We start from the raw sequence: 23,520 nt of genomic DNA on the forward strand, positions 1-23,520 counted from the left end.
AGGTGTTTGTTGAGTACAGACAGTTAATTTTTTATTCAGATTTATGAGAGACAATGTCATATAATCAAATAATGAAACATAAATATAATCAGGTAACATAATGTATGTTACCAGTGTCGTTCTCTGTTACAAAAAATATAATATGATTTAAAGTTCTGTACCTTGGTGTATGAAAATAAACATCACAATTAGCTGAATATAAGCATAATCCCAATACTGCTGCGAAAGTCTTCGAAAACATTTTGAAATGTCAACGCTTTTGACAACAGTACATTTCAGATATATGTTGACCGACCACTTTGGTATCACTTATTGACTTAATCACACCATCCTGTAACTCTCAACTTATTATCCGGTTATATTAGGTCATCCTTATATGGTAAGATAACAAAGAGTAATTATCGTGATTTTAATCAACGGAGACAATTGAAAGTGTGTAGATCGGTGTGCAAATAGCGACGTCCCATTACTCTACCGTCACAGTTGAAGTACTACATACTTTACTGTTGATCACAATACTGTGAGTCACTGTTTCGCCATCTTTAGACTTTACAGACACAGGGATTTAGAGGTGCTTATTTTTTTCCATATTATACATATGTATATCAGTTTCAGTGCATTTGCTGATAAATCGATTAAATCTTAGGTCCAGGTGAGGTTATTATTACATGTATGTTTTGAAGCATTTTTTGTAAACATTGTAAGCGGTGTTATTGAAATTGTTTCTCTTGCGATTAGTCCATGGAAGTAATTTAATTGGTGATTTAATTGGTTTATAATTATTACATAAAAGAACAGAACAAAACATTCGACTTAAGCATCTAAAGCTATTGTTATGTTGTGAGAATGTGTATAAAATATCAAGAATGTTGTCAATGTTTAGTTATATGTAAATTGGCACAGTGATAAGTACAGTAATGATTTATAATGCTTAATGTACCTTCACATGGTAATTATAGCCAAACAACTTTTTTCGGTAATTATAAATACATTTTTGTCTTTTATATGTTTATACTGATTTAGTATTTACATAAGATTACTTGGCAGTTGTCACTGTTATTGCTTGGCATAGGTGGAAGGGTTTTTGTCTGTTAGTGATTCTGGCTAGTGCCTGGGACCAATCACATCCCAGCTGGTACACAGTTAATTCTGGCTTCCATAACTTTAGTGTTGATATTTTTTTATGTTTACTACACATTATACACATTAACAAGGTCCCAAAAGGTAATATATAACATGTTTGCTGAAGTTCTTTAGCTAGTGCACAGTAGTTTGAATTAAAATTATTTTTTCTCTTGCAGATAGATAAATATGACAACTACCACCAAAGCAACAGCGCTTATACTTCTGCTAGTGGGTGTGGTCAGCGGTGATCTGTACATGCACAATCCAAGAGGATCCAACAACCGTTTAAATGAGAAGTCTGCCAACAGGGCTAATGCCAACAGGCTGTTTGACTCACAGGTCAGAAGACATGACATTATAAAATTATGAGTTAATTCCAGTTTCTGTACTTTTGTTCTGAAGTTCATGATTAATCTTGGAATCTGAGTTAATTATGACATAAAAACTTAGAAGCTTTATTTAAATGCTTATGTTTGATCTATAATGGACTTGTGCTGAATAACGTACTGTAGAGTCATATAAAATCACACACCATCAAAATATCCACAATTCAGAAAAAAAATAATTCTTCACAAAGCTCGTCTTACTTTGTCTGGTCCTTTATTCAAAGAACTGGGTTGGTTATCTTTTGATAACAGATGTAATTTCCATGTTAGTGTTACTATCATTTAATATTTGCTTTGGCTAATGAAGAAATTTCATTTACAATCTATACAAAATACTCAAATAGGTCTACAACCCACAAAGATATAAGTCAACTTTGCTACAAAACCAGTTATGTTAAGGGAACAAACATTTTACTTAGCCCAGGGTGATGGAATTATACTCCAGTTCTTATTTGGCAAGTCTTTACATTAAAACAGACTCTCAAAATAATGCTTCATGGTGTGTAAAATGCACTTTTTACATTGTTTTTTATGACGAAATAAAGTGGGGCAATTCCTTAGGTATAAGTATTATAACTAAGACAGGTCAAAATTAACTGATGGCTTGAAACCTTCAACAAATGTTCATATATGCTCAAATGCTATTTTTGAAATCAGCAATTTTGAAATGCATTTCTAACACGATTCAACAAACTGTAGCTTGATTGGTTGATTGACATTATCACACGATGCTACCAATTTTATCAATAAGATTTAAATATCCATCAGCTGAGTCCCTATGGGTGAGTGGATAATGGTATCAGGTTTTCTTGTACTGGCGGGGGTCTGCTCCACACTACAACCAGGTGTTTTTTTATACTCTAAATGTATTTTTTTTCTGCAATTTTCTGCAATTTCAATATCAAAGACTAAAATAATTATAATATACGGTAGTTCTTTTCCGATGCATTATGGTGAAAAAAATATTTGGTACCAAACATAACTTTGCAAAATCATAATTTTTGAAATTTCAATAATTGAATATGAATACTTGTCTATCTAATATGAATGTCTGTTGCATTATAAGAATTGCTGACAAGTGTCTGCATAATTTGTGTGTATGTGTAAGGATTGATGATTTATTTTGATATATTATTTTTAATTTCCTGTATTAAATTTTATATATTCTATATTTTGTCATAGTTTAAGACCATACTGTAAATGACACACTGGTGTGCCTTAATGTGTTATTTTCATGAAATCAATTTATTTCATTTTTATTATTATTTTAATTATCATTATCATTATTATTTTATTGCTCGAACATTTGGAACCCAATTATATTGTCTTGCAGGCTCAAATTTCACCTAACCACATACTTTTATCCATTCCATTCACTGAAAAAAAATAATCTTTTTCACTTAATTATCCCACAATTATTGTGTAAGTGTACCATGGATGCCGATTATTCTTTCCCATGAACTGAACAACTGCATATAACTAACAAGAAAATCCCATGCAGGCCACTCCAAATGACTTGTGTCCGAGTAAATATTTATTACAGGAATGTTGTTTTTTCCAGAACAATGACAGGGGTGGTTACAATGTTGGGGACAAGACATCAGAACCAGCCGGAGACAACGCTGAAAACCAGTACAACATGGTACGCTATTCACAAAGTCATTCCTGTGAGACCAATTAGACATCACATATGGTTTCTTTTGATAGTGGAACACCTGTGTCGTTCCTCAAGGAATTTTTACAAAAAAGCTTGGTGTTAAAAGAATTAACAAAATTAGTCGATAAAAAAAAGTCAGGGTATTGTGATAGCCTTGTTGTCATCAGGGCAGCGACATTGGAATCATTGTTAAAAAACTGAAATCTAAGCCATAAATCAAAAACCCTTTGAGATATTCAAATGAAAATTGGTCTACTTCATAAACACATGTGTAGCAAGGGCATTACTCTCACTGTAATAATTATTGAGTTATGCCCCTTGTTTGAATGAAAAAGACAAGAATGGAATGTGTGCAGGATGAACAAAAACATAAATGCTAGATCCTAGTACCTGAAATTTTCTGGTTGTTAAGGAAGTTAAGTACATGTAACTTAAATGTAAAATTCCTACTGTATCTTGTTTTCAGAACTATTTTCAGAGTGGTCCATTTGTCTTCACTGCGTCAGGGACAGGTGGCAGTCAGTTGACCCTGGAATGGACCAATCAGCATGGATGTGGTGGAAACGAGGACTCCGACCCACAGAAACAAAACTGTAACCTTGTCATACAGTACATGTGTGAAGACACCTTTGACAGCTGTTGGTTGATTTTGTTTTTTAGTCTTTTTAAATAATCATCTCATTTAATAGTGTGAACTTTATTTTAAATTGTAATTGTTCAGTAATGTTAGTTTTGCAAATGTGAGATGCTGGTGGCAGGATAAACAAAACAAAATGTGTTTAAGGAAACCTTCTAAATAATTATCCAGCCTGTTATGTTCAAACTTGGAGCTCATGTTTACTGTCAAAAGTAACAACTCCAATAAGTATAAAGAGTCCATAGAGGGTTCTCTTATTTAATTGTTTTGATTCATAATATAGACATTACTTTAATCAAAGTCTATTTTATTTCCTTGCCCTATAATTTGAGTTGAATTGTTTTCTTCAAATAATTGTTATCTTGTACAAGTATGATTTACAGCCTTAAAGACGCAGCTCAGAGATGGTGTGAACACACAGCAGATGGCGTACACACCACCCCCAAATACAGAGACGGAGGAGAAGGCGAAATCACGGAAGGACGAGAATCTTGACCCAAAGAAGGGACTTCAAGAGAGCTGGGAGAGTTATGATAACTGTTACATAAGGGAGAGAAATGCGGGTATGAAGTAAAAAACATTGCTTCAATGAATTCACTTTCAGCTTGTCTATTCCAAGAATAAGGAGGTTTTACTACTTACTACTTAAAATTTTATACTATTATTGCCGATCATGTAACAATTCGGTTACATAGCCCCATTTTATCCTAAATACATATTATGACCCATGATTAACTTAGGAACTTAGGTTAAAGTTATAAGGCATATTGTGTCCGGTTAAAGTTTAAAGGCAAGTTGGGATTTTCACTAATTACTTAAATACCCTTCATTCATTTGACTTAATACTTCACACAGTTTGTTATGGCCATCAGAAAATTTGGTTCACATAACCCAGTATTAACCTTAAATACAAACTATGGCCCTTGATTGACTTGTATTGTTATTTTTTTTATTGCTGAACATTTTTCATATTTTTAACCAAAGTAAAACCTGATTATTAGAATTATGTATGCCAGTTTTGGGGCATGAGAGCCGTGTCAAAATTTTTGTTAGGGTTAACATGTTTTGACCAAACTTGGTATATAGGAAAAGTTTATAGAGACCTTGCATGGGATTGCGTTGGGGCCCCTAAGGTTAATATCACTGTTATAATAGAAAAATGGTTGGTACTGAATAACTTAATTTAGGGTTGACAAATTGCAACCAAACTTGGTATGTAGGAAGAGTTTATAGAGACCTTTCATGGGATTGTATTTGGGGCTCCAAGAGTCATGGTCACGGTCAAGGTCACTAAAAATGGTTAGTACTGAAAAATGGTTGGTACTGAATAACTGCAGTTAGGGTTGACATATTTTGACCAAACTTAGTTTATAGGAAGATTTCATGGAGACCTTTCATGGGATTGCGTTTGGGGCCCCTAGAGTCAAGTTCTCTGATATTGTCATTTGAAAATATGAAGATCTAAAGAAAGTACACAAAAGGCAATTTGTCAGAAACTGTTTTGTTCGGAAACTGCTCCCAACCAGTACTTTGACAAGAGGATGATTATTTAATGAATAAGCACCTACTGTCTCACACTATTTAAAGCTGCCTTTTAACAGCAAATATAACCTATAGATGTTATAAGGTATGCCATACATAGTGATACTTAAAATATTATTTACAAATTGTAGCCAGTTTTAAAGATGCCTAGATATCATTTACATGTAGGCTCAGTTTTGCATTGTAAACTTTAATTATTTGGGTACACTGTAAAATTGTGAATTTTTATCAAGGGTTTCTTCTCATTTCTATAACCATGTAAACAAATATTTACGCATTGTTTCAGGGCTTTTTACAGCAGATCAAAAGCTAAAGAAAAACAACAAAGGCTACAGCAGTGCCATACATACTAGACAAAACCCAAACGGTAATCGCCGTGGATATGAATGCCCAGAAGAGAGGGACTATTTTCCATACTGGCATCCTTCACAGTGGAAGGATATTGCCGTCCTTGCAGAAAATAGTTCCATTTGCAGGTGAATTTAAAATCATGAATGTGTACATGATCATCAAGAAAAATCATTCAAAAAAATCCATTTGGTTTGGGTAACCTGACCCTAACTATGAAAAATCGCCTACTTGTTTTTATAGTCAATTGGTGAAAAATAATAATATACGAGGGTATAGCCAGAAGTTCGTGGAATTGCTTAATAAAATCAACACATTTTAACATTTTTCAACGAATGTCAGCTCGCTAATCTGACGTCAACGTCATTACTTTTCAAAGTTAAAGAGCCGTTCGCCGCAATACAATGTCCATGTCTCGCTACCCACTGCCGATAAATGTCACTGAACCACTCTGACTTGTAAGAATACAGGCGTATCTGAGCTTTACTCTGTAGTTCCTGAAAGACATTGAAGCGTTTACCTTTCAGTTCACATTTAAGTTTCGGAAATATGGCAAAATCTCATGGTGCTAGGTCCGGCGAATAAGGGGGGTGGTGAAAGATCTCCGCTTCAAGCTGGATTGTCGCAGTAGCCTGGGCCTCCTCCGATCTATGTGCTGGTGCATTATCCTGGTGAAGAATCCACCCATCATGCAACGCCTGTGGTCTCTTTAATGCCATTGCCCTGTACAAGTCACGCCTCAAGACCTTAAATGGAGAACATAACTGAGGCTTATAACATAATGCATTTGTCGCGTTTTGCGTACTTCATCAAATATCATAATTAAAACTAACACTTTTCAAATTCAATCCAATATTTTTAATCATAAACTTTTTAAACATTGTTTTATGCAGATTTAATCAAGAACTAAATTTTGTAAAAAATGAATTTTGTCATGTATCACTTTACCTTAGAATAGTAAGCACCCGTCACAGATTGGCCCTGCGGAACTGCATGGAGTAGAATAACACCGTGCACATCAAAGAAGACAATGAACATAGGTTTTCCTATCGAGCGGAATGATCGTGCCTTCTATTGAGGCGGGGAACCTCTAGTCTTCCATTGACTGCTTTGCTGTTTTGTCTCAGGGTCGTAATAAAACAGCCAGGTTTCATCGCAAGTGACTATCTTCTCAGGAAAACGGTTTCCTTCCTTTTTGTACCGAGCTAAGAATCAGCGTGATTCCCGTACTCTTTTGCTCATCTCATCTTCTGTCAGCAGCCGTGGAACCCAACACACACTCACTCGACTCATTTTCAAACTGTCTTTCATTATCCTCTGTACCAACCAATGATTCATGTCCAACATCTTGCATATTTCATGAAGAGTGACTCGATGATCAGCATCAACGATGTTTTTCACGGCATCGACGTCACTCTCCGTAGTTTGTGAAACCAGTCGCCCAGACCTCACGTCGTCACAGATGCTGTCCCGCCCCTCACTGAACCGCTTGTGCCACTTGTACACGAGCATTCGCTTCACTGGAGTTTCACTCGATGCTTCATTCATCAGTTTAAGTGTTTGCGATGGAGTTTTTCCTAGGTTCACACAGAACTGTATCACTGCCCGTTTTTTCAATCTGTCTTCTTGCGTCATTTTAAACAAAATTTAACTATACCGTTCAGTCTAAAATGCTTCCTTTGAAATAAACAAACAAACGCACTGACTTAAAACTTCACGTCATCACACGATATTGACGTCACGTCAAATGTGCAAACTTTCGCGCCATTTTATTGGTTTCAATGAGATTAGTAAACAAAACAAGATATTGTCATGATTTATTTTAGCAACTGCGGAGGAATGCGCGACCACCTCTTTCCATAGTGATCACTACGTTGTCGAAATAACTCGCATTCCTGAATTCAAATTACCTGATTATTAATGTATGAAAGTTTTAAAGATATGCTGCATATTTTTTTCATTTTATCAAGCTTTTCCACGAACTTCTGGCTATGCCCTCGTATATATATCATTGATATATATATATATATATATATAAGTCTGTGTTTTGATATGTAGTTTAAAACCTTAAACGCTTTATTCAGAATATTACTTTAACACCATTCTAAAAATGAAAATTATATTTTTATATAAAGCCAACAAAAAAAGAAAGAAGCCTACCTAGGTAACCCTACTTGTTTTTGAAAAGGATTCAACCCTAACCAACTTTTTTTTGCCTATAGACCAGCATTTCTATAGACCAGCAGAGCAACCCAATGATTTTTAGTAGGGATGCAAACGAATATTCGAATATTCGATCAAACGTTTGATATTCGAATGTCAAAATCGGTATTCGAATATTCGGAAAAAAGAGTAATAATACTAATTCTCAATACAGAAAATTAAAAACCTTTTGCTTACAACACTGCTTTTGTTTATAAAGATCGTTTGTTTTGTTTTTACAACGACTGGCCCCAAATGCCAGAGGTGTGAATGTGATGACAATACACTAAACACGTGTCATATATGTCATTAAGGGACATACCGTCGGGTACTGTAAAAAGTACCCTTACTTTTACAATAACTGACTAGGAATCGGCTTTAACACCAATGTTTTGTCTTGGCTGCAAATTAAGCTGGGCAACATAGCTCAAATCGCAGTGATGATATGAATGCCATGTGCTACAATAATGTTGTAACATATATGTGCTTTAAATTGTTTTCCATGTTTCGATACAATGTTCGCGCTTTAAAATGTAAATGTATAGTATAGCGTTTTAGGATATACTTTCTCTATTGTTGAACACTGGATGAGTCAAATCCAGATATGTTTTCATTTTATTATTTTACTAGTTGCCGAGTTGGTTTGGGTTTTGCATAGTTATATTTAGTCAATTTAGAGGTTAATCTCAGAACGAGGCTGCTTGTGCTACGGAAAGACCTTCCGTTGGCGCAAAACGCTATTTGGCTAGGAATCCATCTAATTTCACATTGTTTACACATATAAAGGCAGCGGAATTGAAATTATCCGATTGTGTTGTTTGTTTATAATGTATTGTTTTTTTTCTTCCTGAAAATTGCGAATTTCAAAGGCTTATTTGAGGAAAATCGGGGTCCGCCGCTACGACAAATAGGGTCAATTTGCCCCGGCTATTACTTAAGCGAATAATAATAGTAGTTTACTACATCTTCAAAAATATGTATTTCGGTAATCAAATATTCGAATATTCGATCGAAAGAATTACCGAATATTCGAATATCAATTTTGCCATTCGTTTGCATCCCTAATTTTTAGATAAGTGGGTCAAAGGTCAAGTTTGTGGTGACCTTGAGGTGAAAATCCTTTTCTGATAAATATTTGAAGAATGCTATGACACAGGGACCTCAAACATTACAGGCAAGATGGTGATGACCAGTAGAGGAACCCTATTGATTTGGAAGTTAATGGGTTTAAGGTCATGACAAGGTCATGGTGACCTCAATCTGAAAATTTGTTTGCAATCAATAACTGAAGAACACTATGGGCCAAGAACCTCAATCTTGATAAGCAGGTTGGAAATGACCAGCAAAGGAATTATAATAATTTTGTGGTCAGGTAGAAGTTCAAGGTTGTGTTGACCTCAAGCTAGAAATAATACTATGGCCTAGGGACGTTCAATTTGGTCGGGCCTAAAAAAATAGTGTGGTTCGGGTCACCCGACCCTACCTGGAAAATACTGCCAACCCTACTGGGTTTTTTTGTGGGATTTTTGAAAAAAAAAATCACCATTTTGTGCCCTGTACGGTACTGTACGGGCGTTATGCTCGGTGCGTCGCAAAATAAATTAATATACCCCACCCACCACTACATGACAAGACATGACCCTTTTCACTTGTCATGTTTTTATCAAATGATGCAATCATAAAAAAATAGTTTAAATAAAATAGCAGCAGGGCAAACATACTACTAGTATAGAAAGGAAATATAAAATTCTGAGAGTTCTGACACAGGCTGGTGCCAGACAAAATGTGACTTTATTTTAAACTTGGACTGAAACTTGGGTCTGTTGCCATTTGTACAGTTTATAAAATATTCCTAACTTTACTTCTTGGAGAATGGCAGAGAAATGTTTTTGAGATGCTGAAGCAGGTCAGTATTGTCATTTAATTATCAATATGTTTTGCTTTTGAAAGGTGTGTAACAAATGACAACGAAACTCGACTACTCAGTTGGGAAAGCGCCGGTCAAATAATCCGAGGGTTTGTTTATCCAGGAAAATCATTGTTACCGAATGAATCATTGTTACCGAATGTTTAGCCCCAGCTATGTCCTAATGTAACTGAAATACTGTTGAAAAGGCACAAAAACAAAGCAAACAAACCTGTACCAAACTAAAAACTTAAAAAATCTACCTATTCTTTGGGGCCATGTTACCCTAACCACACAATTTATTTTTTTAGGCCTTGTCAAAATGGTAATGACCAGCAGAGAAACCCTATTGATTTTTAGATCAATGAATCAAAGGTCAATTTCATTGCGACCTCAAGCTGAAAATATCTTTCCAATCAATAACTGAAGAATGCTTATAGTATGCTAAGGGACTTCAGACTTGGAAGGCATGTTGGTAATGCACAGCAGATGAATCCTTTTTTATGTAGATGTCTGTGGGTCAAAGGTATAGGTTGTTGTGATCTTATGCAGAAAATCAGTTTCCAATCGATAAATAAAGAATACTAAGGGCCAGAGACGACTTTACATGTACACACTTTGTCTTTTAAAAATGTTTCGGGTCAATTATTCATGGGTAGTTAGGGTAGGTCATCATGAAAATAAGTTACATACTCAAAGCTATTTGTCCATATAGGCCCAATTACTAATTGCTATCTGTCAAACATGACCTTTTGGGCGCATATGTCATGTCCTTGTTTTCTGTTTGTCTTTTATGACAAAATCAGTTCTAAACAATCTTGACTATTGAACTCCAGCCACTACAAATCGAAAAGCTTCAACACACGCTCATATCACCAGTGTGTCGAGACATGGCCCAGCGGTAATAGGAAGTCTTCTTCGCGGTGGAACAATGAGGCTGAGTGCACACAGAACAGTGGCAAGTGGGTGGAGCTGTCAAATTATCTGGAAAAGGCACCAGGTTTGTGGATGGTTTGATTTATTGAAAGGATTTATTTTGAAATGATATGTAGGGTAAATGCTTCAATCTTGCTAAATAATTGTCAGGAACTTATGGCATTTATCTGGCAAAACTCAAAATCAACTTTAAACAGACATTAATGCTACTGGTATGAGAAATGATAGAGACTGACTGATAAGCTGTTGGAAGGGAAATCCCTTGATTTCCCTTGCCGAGGCAAGGGAAATCATAAGATGGCTTGCTGAAAATTCAGTTAATGAAATCATGTTGTAGGATATTCCAAAAGAGGAGATTTTGCAGAAAATGATGCTTTTTCAGAGTTTACTGCTATTTTCTTTGACAGAGCAAATTTCAGATTTCAAAGCGCTAAAAAGTTTGGCAATTTTGCTGAAATGTTTAAATTTGAATGGTAAAGCAGAGTATTATAGTAAATATAAATGAGGTTTAAACATATTGGACATATTCTCTTTTTCAGCATTCACATCAGAAGCGTTTTGCTTGAGTGCTAGTTCTAGTAGTACTCGTTACATGTGGTCAGTGCCGTATGATGCAGACAATGTGGACAAGCCAGAATGCCTGGTGGCCTTGCCAGAACTGGAGTGTTCAGCAGCACCCTGGTCCAGGTTTGAAAGATTCGATCGAACAGCAATATGTTATGTTCCAGTATTTTTATGACCCCTAAGGTCGGTAAACTTAAAATCTTCCGTACATGTGTCTATATGTCCGTTGTAACTTTATCATGCAGGGAGTGATTTTATAATTACAATTAATTAACTGGCGCATGGAATGCTTCATATATTCATATACATAATAGCTTGTCAAGTCGGGGCTGTAACTTTGTCATGCACAGAAAGATTTAAAAATAAATTGGCACATGTGTTTGATACATAAAGCAATGTGGCAATACATATTTACCCTTTTTAAAAGTCCAATGTTACACTTTTACATAGAGTTGTCCGGGCTTTAACTTTGTCATGCATTGAGGGATTTTAAAGTAAATTAGTACATATGTTCGGTACATAATGGCGATGTGCCGCGTGCAAGACCTACAACTCTACCTCAAAGGTCGAGGTCACACTTATCGTTATTGAATTCTGCGTACCGGTATATGCATATACAGTATAGTTGAACATGTCTGGGTTGTAACTTTAACATGCATGGAATTTTTTTACCCATAAATTTACTGCAAAGTTCAAGGTCATTTTTAGAGTATAATCATGATGGAATGCTGTATTTATGCACATAGAGTATCCATGTCCAGACTGTAACTTTGTCATGCACTTGTGTCTTCTTCTTTTCTCCTTTCAATCATCTTTACATGATGTTCTATTTCAGGTCGAACCATCTAGGAAATGGCCGCGGGGATGGTCAACCATTAACATATACATGGACTCTTCCATATTTCCCATCCGGACATGAACACAAGTGTGTGCTGAGAATGAGGTGGGTAAATGTTACCAATAAATCTTATAGTACAATATAATGCAGTATTTTGTCAGTCATTTGTGCTATGAATTTGATTAAAATGATCTCAGGCTTTCTACTGCTGATAGCCATTGGCACTAATGTGGCAGAATTGTATAAGACAACCCATGATTGGATGTTTTCTCAGCTTTATTTTCTGATTGAATGGCATTGGTATCAACTGTTTTAAACATATATTTGATGAGTTCTTAAGTGTAACAAGCTTCAGTAGCTTATTTCATTAAGCTTAATCTTTTAATTAATCATGATTTTACTAAATTAAATCTAGTTTAGCGTGATTATCATTAAGATAATTTCCTTTTAAAGTCAAGTACTTTTAGTGGTAACTTCAGAAATCTTAAATCCATAGGAACATCACAGTTTGCAACAAGTTAAAAAAAATATTTCCTCAGCTCTGTTTTCCACTTTGATACTGGCATGAGTTCGGTTTTTCATAAAATATATATACAATAATGACACTGTTACCCTGTGATAATGTATTTATACAACTAAGATCTTTATTGAAACAGGCCCCGGCATAATTGTGTACACCAAAAAAAAGTAATTTATTTCACAGGTACAACATAAGTACAGATGACTATGACCCATACAACACGGACTTGAAACACAACAATGATAATGGAGTAATCTCACCAGTCCAGGATAACATCGAACTAGATATAGGAGGACCGGTCAAACTACAGATGGCCCTGAACACTGACCAGACTGGCAGAGTATTCCAGGTAGGATCATTTTTGTTTGATTTGAAGAACATTGATTATTACATGGCATACCCTAGTTTGTGGTGTGGTTTGCTCTATCAACAGCAATTCCACCCATACATAGTTTAGTTATTTTAGAAATATGAATTGAACTTTTGAAACAAATACATTTTACAGAAAATGATAATCTTTTGAATTGCTTTGAAATACTGCTTAAATTAACTTAAACCTATTATTAATTCATGAGAATTAGTTTGTTCTTGGGGGCAAATTGAAAGTTAGCTTGTAAACTTCTGCTGCCATGCAATTTATACATTTACGTACAGTTTTACCAGATTTGTAATTTCAAACCAGCATGTTTTAAATTCAATTTCAGGACAGAAGCCATGTGTTTCACCTTATGCCACGACCCAGTGGATGGGAGAATGAAAAAATTGTGAATCTAAATGTTAGAGGAAAGCGCGGGAATATTGTACAGGTGTACCCAGCAGTAGAATATGATTTCACACCCAACCATCTACATATTACAGCCAGTGATTTGGTGCATATACAGTGGACAGGTGGGTTCAATAATACTAGAAAAGGGAATAATTAAAGGAATAGTGACGTATCAAATTTTGATGATCTTGATATGAGAGAAAAGTGTATTTGAGCGAGTGTTCCGGACAATCATTCTTCAGCATAGGGGCTCAGATCTTAGTGAAATAATATGCCTGTAATTACAAGTTAAATACATTTGTGCTCAATATTGCAATGAAGATTAATAAATTGACTGTAATAGAAAACTGATGAGGGTAAATACAGGAACAGGAACATTGTTGTTAATTTACAAATTTAAACCCAGTCTTAGTGAAAATAAGGTAACTGATATTATATAAAACAGAAACAAGTCTATTATAAGTACATTAAATTGTAATTGTATTACAAATGAAGTGGGGTGTAAATTGGAATCACTCGCATGGTCACGCCCATGTGTCAGTCTGTCCCATTTTTGTCTGGTACATATCTTTAGCATTCATGGTCTGATTTTAAAATGAATCGGCAGAAGTGACCACCATACTATGAGGATGTGTCACACTTCAGACCTTCAAGATAAAGCTCACAGCTTCTGAACTTAGTATGTTTTGATATATAAGCCTTTCTGGTGATAGTTTGTGTCTGGTCCATATCTTTGTTATACATTGTCAGATTTTAAATAAAATGGCAGAAGTGACCACCATAGTATGAGGACAGTTGTTGCACAAAACCCATGTTCATACCTTTGAGGTCAAGGTCACAGCAACAATTTGATCTGAGTATGTTTAGCATGTATAATTCTGACTGATGATAGTTTGTGTCTTGTTCATATTGTTGTCATGCATGGTCAGATTTTAAATCTATTTAGCTGAAGTGACCAACTTTGTATAAGGATGTATGGCGCACAAGACCTGTGTCCATACCTTTGAGGTCAAGGTCAAAGCAACTTGCTGAACTTAGTATGTTTTGCTATATCAGCCTTTCTGATAATAATTTGTGTCCAGTCCATACCTTTGTTTTTTGTTTGGATTCTATTTTATAAAATGGCAGAAGATGCCAGAAGTATTACAAAACAATGCTTTCCAATCTTCCTCATGTCTCTACATTATTGACAAGTCTGTGACACTTTTACCTGCAGTGAAACATGTTCCGGTATTTTGGCACTTGGATGTGTGGGAGTATTAATCACATTCTGTGAGACCTCCAGTTTTAAAAATTTCCACCTCAAAAGTATATTTTAGTTATAAAATTACATAGTTCACTGGAAAGAGAAATATTACATTGTGTTCTTAGTATATAAAATGCATATGTATTTGCAGGGTCCAACACTCACCTGAATGGTAACCCAGCAGGGGATGGCCAAGCAGGGAATGATGGGGAGGGGAAAGCAGGTATACCTGGGAGCAATACTGTGCTATCTCATATGGGAATTATAATATAGAAGACTCAGTATTGCAATATTGTAAGAAAGGGGCAGGGGAAAAGTGACAGGGAAGGAATAACAGGTACAACTGGTTTGGGGCAAAACTAAGCTATCTCATATCTTGATCATTTCACTCTGGCTTGAGTGAATTGAAAACATTTGCTAAATTCACTCTGCAGACAACTATGCCACTCATGAAAATATTTTTTCTGTGACCACTCATGAAATACACTGTATTCTTTATATCCTTTATCTCATGAGATTGATGTTCCAGAGGTTTAAAATGTAGATGTGTTTTTTTTTTAATGAATAAGATCCTGAATTAAGTGAGACCTTTTCTAAGTTTAAATATTTCTTAAAAACATGATAGAAAATTAAAACAACACAGTCATAAATCTGCAACACTTCTATTTCAGGTACTGACAGACTCAACATGGTTCAGATAGGGGACTTGAAAGACAATTTCCCCCTCCCATACGAACAGACAACCATGTGGAAAAATGCCGACATTGTTTGGATTCACCATAAGAAAACTGACATCTCCTCAAAAGATTTGGCTTTAGAAATGTCAGCTTCAGGATATTATAGGTATCAATGAACTTCCATTCCTTGAAACCGTAAAGTGCTGATCATTCAAATGTTGTTTAAAGGGATTTAGGGGTTGATCAGGATGCATGCTACTTACCATATACATGTATTTATGCATGTAAAGACACTGAACTGACTATAGCAGAACAGAGACCTACTTTTTGGTTTCATTCTAAATATAATGCTATGGTTGAATTTCAAAAGTAAACATATTCAGTACATCATATAGACATTGCTAATGAGATGCAATCGTTTGTCAAACTGCATAAAAAGTGAAACTGTTATTGAGTCGTCTCTTTTTGCCTATAATCATAATTTGCACAATTTCAAATATGTTTTAAAGACATTGAAATGGACTGAAGTGCTCAACGCGGTATAAAATGAAAATTATGCATTCGCATTTTGTTGTTGCAGAATTATTAGGGCCTGAACAAATTTAGTGGGGCCCTATAGTGCTCACCCTGTCTGTACCTTTGTCTGTCCGCAGTCTGTCCTGACAGGGGGGTGTTTAGGCGGTAAATTCATTAGGTTTATTAATAGTTTATTTGGTTATGTTTTCTATTGAAAAAAACACACATAAATATACAGGAGGAGGTTACTTTATAAAGCATTTTGACAAAATAATGCCCCTTTTTGGACTTAGAATTTACGTTAAAGTTTGCGTACCACCTCAAATATTTTCCAATTCAATTTATGTAAATATCTCAGCACATCATGTATTGCATTGAAATCTAATACAACAGAGATCCATGCATGTTTCCCCAAAACTTTTTAATCCATACACTGAAAAGCGGCGGAATAGTCGAGCGCACTGTCCCTGTGACAGCTCTTGTTTTGTGACAAGTTATGTATCTTATGTTTTAATGTTGTCGGATTATTGCCCTTTGTATACTTAAAAATTTTGACAAATTTAATGGGTTTTTAATAACCAGTCAAGATAATAAGTTCAACTTTCATGACTTGCTCACCGTAATTGTACGCTCTTTTGTGACAAGTTATGAAACATATGCCAAAATATTGTCACATTTTTGGCCCTTTGTGTACTCAGAAATTCTTGATTGATATCAGGTATATCATTCAAGCATGTGACATTTCTTCATGAATTTAAGTAACATGAATATCTTCATAAAGTACATATTTATATTTTCTTAATAACATGCCTTCAGATGAACCCCTTTCAAATATGTTATCATTTGTTGGCCCTTATCACTCCTATGATTGGTCTAGTTTATGTTAATTTTATTACTCAGATGCATTTGAGATGTATGCCTGTACTAAAGAAGACTTGAAACATGGAACTAAAATAATTATTTGTCATAACTAACATCTCATTAGAATATTTAAGTGTCTAACTTACAAACTTTTCATTCCAGGTGCTTCAAAAAGTCTTCATGCCCAGAGTCAGAACACAAGGACTATATCGTGGAAACAAAGACCCAACTCCAGAAGACGCTAGACAATGCCCCGGCCTCATACCCTGGGGCCGTACTGAGGTTCCGCTCTGGGACATACCATTACATGTGTACCCGGAATAATAACTTTACCAACAGGTCAAACAAAGGGACAATACATGTCATGTAGTAGGCTTGGAGATGGTGATTGGAGCTATGTATTATATAAGAAAAAGGGCATTGAAACTATCAGTTAAACATTCTCATTGTTGATTTCTATGCAATTTGAAAATAATTGCTCATGTGTAACTATGTAATGTACCAACATGAAGGACCAAATATTCCTGTTATTAGGAGTATTCCAACTAAACAAAACAATTCATATATTCTGAAACTGAGATGTTCCTACGATTTCTGTACTTTAACCACATAATATTTTTTGTGCAATACTCCAATAATTGTATGTGCCATGTTGTTAAAGATATTACAAAGAATATTCTTTGTATGCTTTATTCTATTCTATGAGATTCCTAACTTTTCTTAAGTTTTGCATATAGATATTGCTTTTGTGATAACTTTGTTCGTTAAGATACCTAATATACAAAATATGCTTGGCATTCTTTTAAGTCATTGATAATAATGCTAAACTTATATGCCTTTGAAAGGTTTATGCTTGCCAATAGCTAATATGTTCAATGAATTACCAAAATCAAATGACCAACATACTTTGCAGTTAAAAAATTTTTTTTTAGTTTTTTGTTCTTTAATTTGACTAAAATCGAATGAAAAAAAGCCGATTTTGCAAACTTTGAATGCCAAAAAAGATTGTATGTAAAAAAAATCCAAATGATTTTTTGATATTCTTTCTTTACACATCAAATGGTGCCAAGTTAATATGATGTTGCCATGTATCCAAACCTCACGTTTTTGTAAAAAGGATACCTTAAACTGACATATATATAGTACTCAAAATGTGCATAATTGAAATTTAATATTATTGAGAACAATAACAAAACTGTACATATCATTACAAATCAAAATCATAATTTGATAATTTTCACCCACCATCATATGACTATGTTGTTTTTCTTCCTCTTGATTTTTTTATTGCAGACATGGTGTGCTTAAAATTGTCATTACCAACTTGTTAGTAATAGTAACATTCGTTACTCTGATTTGCAAGTTTTTTTATGAGTAATAAGTATTTTTCTGCTGCATGTTGTTATTTATGCATGTTGTTTTGCCATAATGGAGCCAATGCCTTTTTGCCACATTGTTGGCAGGTATACAAGTATGTGTGTTATTAAACTGAAATCACTTTAAACTGGCATCAGTTTATGCATTCTGAATGCAATTCATAGCCAGCCGCTGTTGCATTTTTTATTTTTTTTGACTTTCATGTTGAATGACATTTCTCCACAAAATTACAGATAAGCAACTTTTCAAGAGAGATTGAGTTTATTAGCTTAACTGTATGTGTTGTTGTTGGCCGCGGCAGCGTTAAATAGCTTTAAACTCGGCAATAACTTGAAAACTGGCAAATGAAACTTGGTGCACATGTTACCAGCGATGATAGGCCCATGTTAACCAAGGACTATAACTCTGACTTAAATAATTGCTGAGTTACGCCACTTCATTGCCTGAAATTATACAAGCATTTTCACTCCTTTGCGCTCTTGTTTATTATAAGTTAATTTCATTTTACTTGTTTAAAGATATCCCTTACAATATTTTGTTTTCTTTACAAAGATATATATCAAAGTGTATTTTAACCTTCTTGTATTATATACTCTAGTCATAAAATTAATTTATTATTCCAAAAAACATATGAAGAAATCAATGTATTACCTTATACCATTTGCAATTCACTTTAAATTATGTTCCTGCTTTACAACTTGTTTGCTTTTAAATATGTTTTTTTATTGCTATTTTTACAAATAATTTGCATGGTGAATGTTAAGTTGAATGAAAGTTTTGATGTTGTTAATACAAACAGGATGTTTTTTCTTTTTGTCAAGTAGAAATTCAATTAAAGACATACTTTATATACTGTATATGAACTGGAGATACAACTAACCCTGAATATCATTTAGAGCTACTCAATTTGAGAGTTTTTAAATTTTGGTGAAACTGAATATTTCTTTTATCTCATATCTTTGCAAATTCATATAATAGTTTGTCATTTGTAATCTTAAGAGTTGATTGCTCATATCAGTTGTATCATTTGTGATACGATGGTGTTTTTTATCTTGACATTTATGCTGAAATGTTTTATCAAGTGGTATACAAAATGTTATTTTATGCAACCATTGTCATTTTTGTTAGAACCTTTTCATTTTTTAATACTTCTCACTTATCTTAACAGTATAAATTTTATCCATCAAACTTTATCAAGCATTAGTGATATTAATGATGTACAGTCAAACTCTGTTGACTTGAGCTCCCAAGGTCCAGTAAAAATACCTTGAGTCTTGGAAAAATCCAGCCAAGTGGGAATGCTTACATTCAGTGTAAGAATTCGGTCCATAACATCCAGTTGGAGCCAATAAGGAATTTGAGCCAAGGGAGTTCCAGCCACCGGGGTTCGACTGTACGTACATGTCACCAGTGCATGTCACCAGTACATGTCACCAGTACATGTCACCATTACATGTCACCAGTACATGTCACCAGTACATGTCACCAGTGCATGTCACCAGTACATGTCACCAGTACATGTCACCATTACATGTCACCAGTACATGTCACCAGTACATGTCACCAGTGCATGTCACCAGTACATGTCACCAGTACATGTCACCAGCATTCCGTACATGTCACCAGTACATGTCACCAGCATTCCGTACATGTCACCAGTACATGTCACCAGTACATGTCACCAGCACATGTCACCAGTACATGTCACCAGTGCATGTCACCAGTACATGTCACCAGTACATGTCACCAGTACATGTCACCAGTGCATGTCACCAGTACATGTCACCAGCATTCCGTACATGTCACCAGTACATGCCACCAGTACATGTCACCAGCACATGTCACCAGTACATGTCACCAGTGCATGTCACCAGTACATGTCACCAGTACATGTCACCAGTACATGTCACCAGTGCATGTCACCAGTACATGTCACCAGCACATGTCACCAGTACATGTCACCAGTGCATGTCACCAGCATTCCGTACATGTCACCAGTACATGTCACCAGCATTCCGTACATGTCACCAGTACATGTCACCAGCATTCCGTTTGTTGATTCATCTTCGTTCTATTTAATTAAACAATGTATTCACTTCTGCTGGCTCAGAAATATGTAACCATTCTTGAGTTTTACAATAAATGTGTTATTGTACACTATTTCTTATGTTATTTTACTACTGTCTGGTTTACAGAGACTTGTTTTAGGTATTGTCATAGCGCTGGTGTCCGCTTGATGTCTTTCAAACATTGGTCAAGCTCAATAGCAGTTTGACCTGGTGCTCATGTTATCAACGAAACTGTTAATGCATGCATGCAGAAATGTTCGTAACACTAGTTTGTTAACTATTGAGCTTTGCTCCTGGACCAACATCGACATGTTTTCAAGTGTTGGTTTTCACTTGAGGTGGTCTTGTTGTCAATAGTTTAATGTTCGTACAATGGGAGGTATCATTGAATATTCACTTGTGGCGTGCGTGTGGGCGGACGTTCCGTGTCCAGTATGTTTTCCGATCAAAAACTTAGAGAAGTATTTACCCAATAACCAAATTAAGTCAAAATGTGTATGGGCCTATTTTGGACAATTTGATAACTGACCATGTCACTCAAATCATTCGAGTGTTATTCCCCTTTAATCACAGAAATTACCTTAAATCAGTTTTGTCCGATCATTTACGTTAAAAGCCTTTGCCCAGTCATCTCAAACTTTTGTCAGAATGTGAATGGGCATACTATCTTGAACAAGTTAATTATCTAGTCATATCGCAAGAGTCACTGGAGAGTTATCGACCTTAAATTGTAGAAATTACATAAAATCGGCCGACGAGTACTTGCATACACTTGCAGTGCTCTTCTTGTAACAATTTTAATGTTCGTATCATTGTATTATTCTAGATGTTTTTCACTGTTTCAATTAGATTCAACTCCAGAGACATCTATTTGACGTAGGTCCAATCAAACTGTCGCATGGGCGTGGAAAAATGTAAAATCGTTAATTCTTTATATAAATGTAGATGTTTAACTGTTGTGTCGACTAATCAGTTTCTAGACTGGATATTGATCACTATCAGTGACAATGCATACAAGCGATGTTTTATCAATTCTGTCCATGTTACCCTATCTAGAGAATTCACTTACATTGTTAATAGATATACAGCCAGGGATGGGCAACATCAAAGACGGCCATTTGGCTATCAGTCTCGTTACAATATAAACGGTTCATAGTTTATCTTGACCATTTAATGAATTTAATTGGTAGTGCAGCCCGTTTTCAGATTAATCTCAAAACTGTTTGATATCGTCAGTCTTAAACAATGATGAAATAGCAATACCAACTGCCGATTCCTGCTACCGAGGACCAGGGGCCCATATAAATAAGATATCTTAATTAGTCTTAAAACTTACGCTTCTTTAAGCTGCACTCTCACAGATATACCGTTTTTATAACATTTTTTGTCTTGGAAAGAGCAAATTTTCGCGTCAATATCTGCAAACCAATGATAAAAGATTGCTGATAAAAAAATTAGATCGCAGATTTTTGTATTTAAGTTCAAAAAATGATGTTTAGGAACGGTTTACATAAAACATTAATTTTCGAACGAAAATATGAAAATCTGCGATTTGATCTTTTGTCAGCAATCTTTTATCATTCGTGTGCAGACATTTACGCAAAAAATTGCTCTTTCCAAGACAAAAATTAAAAAAAAAAGTTGTAAAAACGGTATATCTGTGAGAGTGCAGCTTTAACAGTCCGCCGGTTTTAACCGTAAAGTTACGGGCGGAATCTATGCGATAATGTCCTTACGATTTTTTTTATTGAAACGTAGGTTACCCTGGTACGCCAAAAACGGAGTTAGACCTCAAATGTCACGATCTTAATCCTACGGTCTTTATTGAAACGGCACCCTGGTTTATAGGTCCGCTCTGCTACATGCCGACTTTGGCCTATAGATTGTTACATATATTATTTAATTTTCGTTTTGCAATGAGAAGTTTGAATAATGATAAAATGTTATCAGCTGGTATTTTTTTCAATTACACCTACATTTAGTTTGTTTGTCTCACTTTTAAACGCCTGTTCATAGAACGGGACGTATTATAGTTTCACATGGAGTGTGCGGGCCGGTAGTGTCCAGTATGTTGTCCAATCAATGACTTTAAAGACATTTGTCCAATCTTCATCAAATGTTCCCATTCGCATCAAAAATATGTTTCATTCACACTTGGGGATGTGGCGGGGTTAAGCCATAATGCAGCCACGATAGGGCGCATGCAGACCTTTATAAACTCAACAACATCATCAAATTTATCGCCTTTTAATTCTAGAAATTACCTAAAATCGAACTAATCCTATCAATAACTGTAGAAACATGTGTATTGGCATAATATCTCGTACAAGATCGATATTCAGCCATAACATTCGAATCATACGAGAGTCATCGCACTTGAATCATCGAATTCACCTCAATTGATATTGTCTGATCAATAACTTGAATAAGAATTGGTCCAATCATCACCAAATTTGGTACGAATGTGTATGGGCATAATATAACAGCCATATTGCTCAATCTACTCGAGAGGTATCGGCCTCCTTTAATTAGGGAAACTACCTAAAATCGGTCTTGTTCGATCAATTACTTTGGCAGCTTTTGTGGGATCATCACCAAAGTCTGACAATATCTTAATTGGCAGAATATTTCGGTTAGTTTCGATCATAGTCACTCCAGGTATGACCGAAATTGCAAACAAACTATATTGACGGTGTCCGCTCCCTAAATTTGGCTATCGTAGAACCAATTATCACCAAACTCGGTGTCCTAAAGTTAGGACGAGCGTATTTTGCGACAGTTGGCGCTCTTGCATACATTTATTTTCTCAGACTTTACTGGTCGTAGTCAATAAGTAAGTAGTTCATAGGTTATTGACCCGTGGTACTAGTGGGCCATGTTTCTGAACATTTCACCCGATGCACATAGTACCAATGCTCTCTAAATGAACCCAAAACTTCTTTATTTTAATGATATATAAACAGACAATAATTGTTGTATTAATAGCCAATTATATTGTAACCAGCATAATAGCCACTTGAATTTTCGAGAGGAACTTCAGAAAATGAATGGCAGGCTGTCAGTGTTGTGTGGCGGTATATACTACATACTTATATGTGTTTGTTACACTACTGAAGCATGCTGTCACAATTATGTTCCTGTGTGCATGGTACGAGTGTGTTACGTAGGATACTTGACATTATAGATAGTCTGCACTTGCTGCCTCTATACGACTAATACTTAAATCTTATACTGAAATGTAACATGCCAAGTGTGTAAACGTAACATACATTAAATAGCCGTGACGAAGTGAGCTTCATTTTGAACTCACGTTTAAATATTTAAGATGGCTCATATTTAATTTTGGA

The 23,520-nt window shown here is 35.2% G+C and overlaps 2 protein-coding genes across 3 annotated transcripts in view; one reads left to right on the plus strand and one right to left on the minus strand.

The window, feature by feature from the left end:
* LOC128218539 (protein DD3-3-like) overlaps positions 1-549 on the minus strand; it is a 13,459-nt gene extending 12,910 nt beyond the window's left edge. Inside the window, exon 1 of the mRNA XM_052926227.1 lies at positions 162-549. Within this exon, the coding sequence (XP_052782187.1) occupies positions 162-241 (80 nt within the window). The 5' untranslated portion in view covers positions 242-549. The remainder of the gene's footprint in view (positions 1-161) is intronic.
* LOC128218540 (protein DD3-3-like) lies at positions 440-20,259 on the plus strand. Of its 2 annotated transcripts, none has more exons than XM_052926228.1 (14): positions 440-571; positions 1,302-1,464; positions 3,073-3,153; positions 3,635-3,806; positions 4,189-4,368; positions 5,634-5,823; positions 10,640-10,803; positions 11,279-11,426; positions 12,139-12,246; positions 12,845-13,010; positions 13,366-13,549; positions 14,825-14,896; positions 15,345-15,516; positions 16,890-20,259. In XM_052926228.1, the coding sequence occupies exons 2-14, from the start codon at positions 1,312-1,314 to the stop codon at positions 17,095-17,097; spliced, it is 1,998 nt and encodes a 665-aa protein (XP_052782188.1). In that variant the 5' UTR covers positions 440-571; positions 1,302-1,311; the 3' UTR covers positions 17,098-20,259. The 2 variants fall into 2 exon arrangements, with proteins under 2 accessions (XP_052782188.1, XP_052782189.1); XM_052926229.1 differs by having other exon boundaries at positions 531-652.
* Positions 20,260-23,520: the final 3,261 nt, after the last annotated feature.

Source organism: Mya arenaria, chromosome 14 (genome assembly GCF_026914265.1).
Source record: "Mya arenaria isolate MELC-2E11 chromosome 14, ASM2691426v1".
NCBI lineage: Eukaryota > Metazoa > Mollusca > Bivalvia > Myida > Myidae > Mya > Mya arenaria.

Coding starts and splice junctions, on each gene's coding strand:
- LOC128218540 (XM_052926228.1), top strand. CDS start 1,312: ATGACAACTACCACCAAAGCAACAGCGCTTATACTTCTGCTAGTGGGT. Junction 11,427..12,138: donor TCAGCAGCACCCTGGTCCAG/GTTTGAAAGATT, acceptor GTTCTATTTCAG/GTCGAACCATCTAGGAAATG. Junction 14,897..15,344: donor TGATGGGGAGGGGAAAGCAG/GTATACCTGGGA, acceptor CTTCTATTTCAG/GTACTGACAGACTCAACATG.